This window comes from Musa acuminata, chromosome BXJ2-10 (genome assembly GCF_036884655.1).
Source record: "Musa acuminata AAA Group cultivar baxijiao chromosome BXJ2-10, Cavendish_Baxijiao_AAA, whole genome shotgun sequence".
Classification (NCBI taxonomy): Eukaryota; Viridiplantae; Streptophyta; class Magnoliopsida; order Zingiberales; family Musaceae; genus Musa; species Musa acuminata.
The window spans coordinates 7328185-7337500 of record NC_088347.1 but is presented as its reverse complement, the minus strand read 5'-3'; the positions used below and the strand labels follow the sequence as shown (position 1 = coordinate 7337500).

The following is a 9316-nucleotide window of genomic DNA, read 5'->3' as shown; positions in this document are numbered from 1 at the left end:
CCGATAGACTCTCTCTCTCTCTCCGAGCTAAGGACCTGAGAGTAATCTCACCTGCTGGCACAGGGGCCATGTCGATGCCAAGGCCACTCAAGCTGCGCTTCTCCTTCAAGTACTGTCTCAATAGCCTGCATGTCTGAGAGAAGTTGGACTCATCACCCTTGCTTCCCATCTTCTTTCTTCTTCGTCTTCTTCCTTCTTCTGCAAGACGCACTTCCTTTACCTTCCTCTTCTCTCTCTCCTGTACAGGTGGGTCAACTCGATGCTTTGTTCTCTCCTCCTCTCAATCACCGATGGGCATTTGTTTGGTAGCAACTGTGGAAGGGGCATATCCATCCACTGGCCGCTGTGGTGGGTGAGCGAGTAAAAAGAAGGATGACGGAAGAGTCACGTGCTTTTATTGTTTTGAAGATATCACATATATACTCTATAAAAGACACACGTGGGTGATTTGGGTGGGAAGTCAAAAAAGCCTACGCACAAACACGAAAAAATCCAACAGCATATTAAAAGAGATGAGAACATTAACTAAAGATGAATATATTAGCTGTCATAGCACCAAGTAGTGCGCCACCATGCCAAGTTGCATGTGATGATGCGTCCACTTACTGTTGGAAAAATTAATGAGCATATCTATTGCTCCTCACGTGTGGACATCAACAATTTAAAACCAAATATTATAAATTTAATTCGATTAGGAATAATATTTTATCTTAGTTTTTTAATAATTGTCATTAATATGTGATATAATAACCCAGTAATAGCAAGATCTGAAATGCTGTCAGATTCAAACGCGAAATGTCAACCTAAATCTAATGCATAACTGACTTAATTATGTCAATAAAACGTGGACCCATTAGTCTAATGTTGATATATATATATATATATATATATATATATATATATATGAAATTAAGATTAATATCTTGATACATAGTTATGAATCGTTTAGAATAAAGGCATATATCTGTTTTACGGATATTATCATTGGTTTAAAAGTTCTTGGTAAAAAATATACTAATCTTGAACTTGTTAATAAATTTTTTTGATTTATTTTTAAAAAATAGGATCCAAATATAATTTCTATTCAAGAAGCAAATGAACTATTTTCCTAAAGTACTCATAGGATCATTAATGACTATGAAATGACTTGCAAGGTACATGATGAATATAAGAATAACATTGAACATATAGGATATGACGCTTGGAATCAAAGAAGATTACTCGAGCGAAAACTCTAAGTGATGCTGATGACTTAGCACTCCTCGTAAGAAAATTTTAAAAATTCATAAAAATAAACAAAACAAACTTATAAAACAAGACACTAAGAACAAAAATAACTAAAAAAGAACATAATTATCTACTATCAATGCAAAAAGACAAGGCATTTCAAAAGTGAATGTCTACAACTGAAGAAGAAGATGCTAGCACAAAAGAAGAATAAAATACTCAAGGCGACTTAGGACGAATCAAATATATCAGAAGACGAGGAGTAAACTAATGAAGGTGAGATAGCAAACTACGCTTTGATAGCTCTTAACGACAAGGTATGTGACTCAACCGAAACTTATTTATCTTATGATGAATTACTTAATGTTTTTCATGATTTATATGATGATTTTAAATTAGTTGGTAAGAAATATAAATTACTAAAAAAAATTATGCTTCTCTCTTTAGTAAATTTAAAAATTAAAAAATAAGCATAATAATTACATGTTAACCTCTTGTACTAAATGTGAAGAGTTAGACTTAATCAAAAAGGAAAATATGGTCTTACAACAAACATTAGAAAAAATTAAGCTTGATAACAAATCATTAAACATGATCCTTGCTAATAAAAGTTATGTATGAAAAAAATCGACTTTGTGAGTAGTAATACTCAACAAAAACTTACTATATTTGTTAAAGGACCTACATTGCATATTACCCGTAAAATTAAGTATAATTTTTGTGATAGATGTGGTTATTATGCCTATAAGTATTCATTTAAAAAATATAGCTCACATAAATTAGTTTGGATTTCTAAAGGAACCATAAATAACTTAATGTCAATGGTCAAGATAGGTAGATCTATTTATTAGGGACCCAAGGTTAAATGGGTACTTAAAGCAAACCGTTTCATGTAGATATATCTATAATCAAAAGCTAGGGGCGAGAGATAATATTTTGATAGTAGATGTTCAAGGCACATAACTAGAGATCCAACATATTTCTCAAAGCTCACTAGCCAAGATGAAAAATATGTCACATTCGGAGACAACAACAAAGGAAAAATTATTGACAAAGGAAATATAAGTAACAAATCAAACCTCTTGATTGAAAACGTTTTACTAGTAGATGGTTTAAAATATAACTTACTGAGCATTAGTTAATTATGTGATAAGGGTTATAATATTAAATTTGAATCTAATATTTGCATTATAGAGATACCACACAAAAATAGATATTGCCTTAAGGACTAATAATGTGTATACTATTGATCTTAATGATTTTTATAATGGAACTTGCTTTTAGATTTTAAATGGTGATGTATGACTTTAGAATAGGAGATTAGGCCATGCAAGTATGACATTAATTTCATAAATTAAAACTAAAAAACTTGTAAGAGGTATGCTTAGAATTAAATTTATCAAAGATAAAGTTTATAATTTATATTAACTAGGTAAACAAATAAAGAGTAGCTTTAAAGCTAAAAATCAAGTAAGTATCTCTAGACCATTACAATTAATTCATATGAATTTATTTGGACCAATTGATATCACAAGTCTAGGAGATAGTGAATACGCTTTTATGATTATTGATGATTATAGTATATATGTTTGGACATGTTGAATCTCGGATTTTGATGATGAAATTTATTTATAAAGTTAAGATCTAATATGCATTTGATTGATGAAGGATTAACCATGATTAAGGAAAGACAATTTGATTAAAGCAAGAAGAATAAAAAATTGGGTCGGAGTGGAATATGTCAAAAGATTGGACATCAGGTCCGAGGAATAGTCGACGTGCCGGAAGGACTTCGTGCCATGAGTTCAAGCGTCGAGCTAAAGGATCAAATATTGTGCTAAGGAGATTGAAAGTTACGAGAGTCAACATACCGATTGAAAAATACATTGAACGAGAGGATGATGCGTCGAATGATCAAACGAAGTGCTAGATGAACTAATGATATGCTAGACAACATTGGATTCATACTTGTAATCGTGTGTCTAGATCGAGTTAGTTTAGGTCTAATTGAGTTAGTTTTGGGAGGAACCCTACTAACTCAATTAGGGGTCAATTGGGCATAAGTTGGAGTTGTTTTGGGCCAAGTGGAAGGCCCATTTGGTCACCCATAAAAGGGCCAAGTGGTGGCACCGCCAGATTAGGCGATGGAATCGCCGAAACACAGTCTCCTAGAATGTGTCAAATGATCGTACCGCCAGACTAAGTGGTGGTACCACTCAATGTCAGACTAACAAGTGGTGGTATAACTAGTTATTAGTCTGGTAAATGGTGGTACCTCCAAATAATGGTAGTGGTACTACTAGTACCTCGAAAATTGGGGATGAGACATTTTTTGACTTCATAAAGCTATTTGATGTCTATAAATACCCCAGCTATTCCTGCTTAAAATAGCACAAAATTGAGTATAAAAGGAAAAAAAAAATACTTGAGAAAAAAGTGTTGTAATCTTTCTAAAATTAGTGAATATTTTCCTCCTAAAGTTAAAAGGTCTATAAGGGAGGAGTAAGGTCTAAAAGAGAGAGGTGTTAAGGTTCTCTCCTAAGTTTGTGAAAAGGAGAAAAGGTTGTAAGGATAATTGATCTTCGCTCGTTAAAAGAATATCAGTAGTGAAAGTCGGTGGCCTTGAGTGAAGAGGAATCGAGAGTGGACATGGTCATGATGACCGAACCACTATAAAATCGGTTTATATTTCCTTCATGTTTTCATTTATATTGCTAACTGATTTATTTGCTTACTACTCTTACTATGCTTACGAACGTGCTCTCTAAGTTTAAATGCTTTTCGATATGATTTCACTGAATGAGTTTTCAAACCGACGTGATTTTTTGAAAACACAAATTCACCCCCCCCCCCCCCCCCCTCCCTCTTGTTGAATCTCGTATTTTGATGATGAAACTACTTGATATATGTTTATGATTTAATCTGCGTTTTGAGTGACGCAGGATGCTTCGATTAGGATGAGACAATTAAAGCAGGAAAATCATGTTGTGCCGAAGGAACATGTCAGAAGATTGGACGTCGGGCCGGTGGATCGGTCGACGTATCGACAGAAGGCTTTGGGCCGTGGACTCGGGCATCGGGCCAAGAAGAGCGGGTATTGTGCTAAGGATATCGGAGTTGCGGAGTCAACTGGCCGATTGGGCAATAGGCTGCAGGAGAGGACGATGCGCCGAAGAATCGGACGAAGCGTCGAGGGACCAATGACATGTCGGACAACTTGGTTAATTGCTTAGGATTAATTGTCTCGATCGAAGTTTTGTTTTAAGTGTGCAGGATTACTTACGATGAAAGTTAGACAAGCAGCAAGAGTTGTGCCGGAGTCAAGTTCATGATCACGTTGGGAGTTCGAGAGTTCGACGGAAGTTCGGACGGTCGTCGGAGGTTCTGCGGGAACAGATTCGAGAAGTCCAGAAGCTTGCCAAGCGAAGCTCGTCGGAACTCGCCAAGTGGATCGTCGCAAGTCCAGGAGTTTGCCGGAAGTCCGCAGGAGGATCACCGAGGGTTCATCGGATGATCGACGGAAGTTCGCCGGAAACTCGCCGGAAGAAGCGATTGACGCACCGAAGCAAAGCTACAGAAATTGTCTTAGATTTAATCGTAGTTAGCACGTTGATTAAGTTGGAAATGGGAGGTGATCCCATTAGCTTAATCCAGGGGCAATTGGGCTCCTGAAAAACTGAAATTGGGCCGAATGGAGCTAACCATTCGGACCCTGATTGCACCAGGAGGTGCAACTGCCCAAGCCAGGAGATGGCACCGCCTGGGCTAAGTCTCCCAGGGAGACTGGGCGGTACAACCGCTCCAGCCAGGAGGTGGCACCGCCTGGGCTCAGTCTCTGAGCGAGACTGGGCGGTGCAACCTCCCCTGACAGAGGTAGCACTACCTGAGCTCGGTCTTCGAGCTCTGGCAGGAGAGGTGCAACCGCCTCAGTGAGGAGGTGGCACCGCCTGGGACTTAGTCTCCGAGCCAGACTCAGGCGGTGCAACCGCCCCTGATAGAGAGGTGGAACCGCTTGGGCTCAGTCTCCGAGCTCTGCCAGGCGGTGCAACCTCTCCAGTTAGGAGGTGCAACCGCCTGATCCCGGAATTCCGGGATTTGATCGTTTTAAGCTCCAAATTTGAACTGGGTTGGGGCCTATAAATACCCCACCCATTCAGCATCGAAAGAGCAAGAGACCTACACCGAAATCTTGATCTTCTCTATGATTCTTGAGCTCAAAATTGTTAAAAAGCCTTTAAGTTCTCCTCCTTCTGTTCTTCAAAGTCTTGAGTTGTAAAGAGAGGAGAGAAAGGTTCTGTAAGGGTTGTCTCCTGATCTCGTCAAAAGGAGTGAAACTGTAAAAGGGCAGTTGGCCTTCGCCTATTGAAGGAAGGCCTCTAGTTGACGTCGGTGACCTCGTCGGTGGAGGAAGCCAAAAGTGGAGTAGGTCAAGACTGACCGAACCACTCTAAATCTCTGGTTTGCTTTTACTTTGAGCACTTTATCATTACTGCAAACCTCCTACATAGCTACTGCCCTCTGCGCTTTTACGAACAAGTCTCTAAGTTCTGATTTTTCCGAATCTGCATTCAGACGTAAATCGGTATTTTCGTACGATCTTTACATTGTAGTTTACGTTTACGTTCTGATTCCATTTATAACTGCAAACTGTCTTCTGTGCTTTTACGAACGAGTTTCTAAGTTCAGATCTTTCTAAAACTGCGCAAATTGCGTTTAGACGTAAAACTACGTTTAGACGTAAAACTGTGTTTAGACGTAAAACTGCGTTTAGACGTAAACTGCACAAACTGTGTTTAGACGTAAACTGCGTTTAGACGTAAACTGAGTTTAGGCGCACACTGTGTTTAGACGCAAACTACGTTTAGATGTAAACTGAATTTAGACGTAAAACTGCGTTTAGACGCAAACTGCGTTTAGACGCAAACTGCGTTTAGACGCAAACTGCATTTAGACGCAAACTGAGTTTAGATGTAAACTGCGTTTAGACGCAAACTGCGTAAACTGCGCTTAATCTTAAGATCGGCTTTTACATCGAAATCGCTTTTATTGAACAAACGCAGCTTTCGTTTTTAATCGTTGAAAGATTTCCGCTGCACTAATTCACCCCCCCCTCTTAGTGCTCTCGATCCTAACAATTGGTATCAGAGCCCGGTTTTTCTCATTTCGGATTTATACCCGAGAGAAATGGCTCTTCATGGTTTTCAAGAGGGCTTTTCGGTCTTTCGTCCACCGTTGTTTAACGGATTGGACTACACATATTGGAAAACTCGAATGAGAGTTTTCTTGATTTCTACGAATTTAGATTTATGGAATATCATTGAAAACGGTTTTCAACTTCCCTCTAAACCGATGAACGAATGGTCGGATTTGGAGAAGAAGTATTTTTCTTTAAATGCAAAGGCTATGAATGCCTTATTTTGCGCTTTGGACAAAAATGAGTTCAATCGGATTTCTACGTGCGAAACGGCTTTTGACATTTGGCGAATACTTGAAATCACGCACGAGGGAACTAGTAGAGTCAAAGACTCGAAAGTTAACTTTTTATTGCATGATTTTGAGCTTTTCCAAATACAACCAAGCGAGACTATAGGCGACATGTACACCCGTTTCACGGATGTCGTCAATAGTTTAAGAGCTCTTGGAAAATATTTTTCGGATTTTGAACTCGTAAACAAGATTTTGCGTTCTCTTTCTAAAAAGTGGGATTCAAAAGTAACTGCAATACAAGAAGCTAAAAATCTAAACAACTTACCACTTGAAGAACTAATTGGTTCATTGATGACATATGAAATGGTGCACAATGCACATGATGAACATGTTGAACTATGGACAAATGAATGCCACTTGAGCGATGACTCAAGTGATGAGGACAATGATGAACAAACCAACCTTCCAAAGAACAAGAAGGATTTGGGACATAGAACATTTGAAGACCACTCGAGCATAAGCTCAAGTGATGGTGAACTTAAACTACAAATGAAACAAAAATTAAAAAACAAAAAGAATGGAACTACTTACTTTAAACGCAAGAAGAAGAACAAAAATTGGGATGAATCGAGCTCCTCTGAAGACGAGAAAGTCAACAAAAGCGAGGCGACAAACTACGCCTTACCAGCCTACGACATTGAGGTAATTAAAATGCCTTTGGTTTATTTTGAAATTACTTGATGCTTTCATGATATATTTTCTTTTTTAGTTTAGAATTAATTTTCTTGAAAATTACATGTTTAAAACTAAAAATACAAAAATTATGATAATGCTGATAATTTCAAAAATGATAATATTGCATATTTTATGATAAACAAACAAAATGATTATGATCATGGTTAAGAAGTAATAATGTGTATCATGTTTGATTAACATTGTTGAATGAAATCACGTTTGATTTAAAGTAATGCATAAAGATGTAATATTAAATGGTTATTAACAATTTTATGCATGAGATTTTAAGTTATCCATGATCATGAGCTTGTTTGATCTTCTTGATTTAATTTCAAGATCTATAGCAAAAATCATATCTGAATATATGAAAGTGTTAATTTCATTTTCGGATTCACTTAACAATTGGTATCCTAACAATCGGATTTTCTCATACACTTATGAAAAATATTTTTCTAAAATGGATTTGATGAAATGATTCCTGCTTATAAATTCCATCTTGAAATATGAATGATAGTGTTTTTGCTTGCAAAGATTTGTTTCACATTCATATCTCCTATGATTCATGTGCAGAAAAAAAATTTATAAATCAAGATCCTTCATTATGCTCCCTACATTTATCAAAAAGGAGTTCTTCAAATGAAATGCAATTCAATGAAGTGTCATATTGATATCTTGAAACTTGGAATATTTTAAAATATGATCTTGATAAGAATGTTTCAAGTTGCTCTTTGTACTATATCTTTTCGAATGAATCATGAGCCTTGATATCATATATTTCATAATACAAGATTTTTTTGCCTTATGTCTTGAACTTTCATGCTTATCTTAATTTGGCATATAAAGACTAAGGCATGCTTAGATGAAAAAGAATCTCTTAAAAAATGTTTTTCCCATCTAATCGAGATTAATGATTTCATAATATTTTGTGAATCTCGAAATTAATTTTAATGACTTGATTATGAATTTCAAGTTAATGATTTGATTTGAATAAGTTTTATCTAAATCATAATCTTGATCTTGCAAAATTGAAGTCACAAATAATATCTTGTGGTATTCATGAATTGATACTCACAATATGAAAGCATTGATATTCATGACTTGAATTGGATTGAAACATTGTATGCTTAAATTAATCAATCTCCTGTGTTTCAAAAATTCCTTAAATGCCTTATGTGATGATTGAAAACTAACTTACTTTATGATGAATCACGAATCATGACTTGATCTTGTTGAATCTCGTATTTTGATGATGAAACTACTTGATATATGTTTATGATTTAATCTGCGTTTTGAGTAACGCAGGATGCTTCGATCAGGATGAGACAATTAAAGCAGGATAATCATGTTGTGCCGAAGGAACATGTCAGAAGATTGGACGTCGGGCCGGTGGATCGGTCGACGTATCGACAGAAGGCTTCGGGCCGTGGACTCGGGCATCGGGCCAAGAAGAGCGGGTATTGTGCCAAGGATATCGGAGTTGCGGAGTCAACTGGCCGATTGGGCAATAGGCTGCACGAGAGGACGATGCGCCGAAGAATCGGACGAAGCGTCGAGGGACCAATGACATGTCGGACAACTTGGTTAATTGCTTAGGATTAATTGTCTCGATTGAAGTTTTGTTTTGTTGTGCAGGATTAACTATGATAACGATGAAGACATAAAGCGAAACAAAGTGTCGGAGTCAAGCGCGAAGGATTTGTTGCGAGTTCGAGAGTTCGACGGAAGTCCGAAGATTCGTTGGGAGTTCGCGGAGCTCGCCGAGAAAGATCGGAGCTTGCCGAAGAAGCTCGTTGGAACTCGCTAAGAACAAATCGTGAAGTCTAGGAGCTTGCCGGGAGTCCGCAGAATGGTTTCCGAGATTTCATCGGAAGACCGCCGGAAGTTTGCCGGAAGCTCGCTAGAAGAAGTCTTGACTTGAGGACTTTGT

The 9316-nt window shown here is 37.4% G+C and overlaps 1 protein-coding gene across 1 annotated transcript in view; it reads right to left on the bottom strand.

The window, feature by feature from the left end:
• LOC135625271 (protein TIFY 10a-like) overlaps window positions 1-338 on the bottom strand; it is a 1542-nt gene extending 1204 nt beyond the window's left edge. The window contains exon 1 of the mRNA XM_065129816.1: window positions 52-338. Coding sequence (XP_064985888.1) covers window positions 52-169 — 118 coding nt within the window. The 5' untranslated portion in view covers window positions 170-338. The remainder of the gene's footprint in view (window positions 1-51) is intronic.
• Between the last annotated feature and the right edge of the window lie 8978 nt (window positions 339-9316).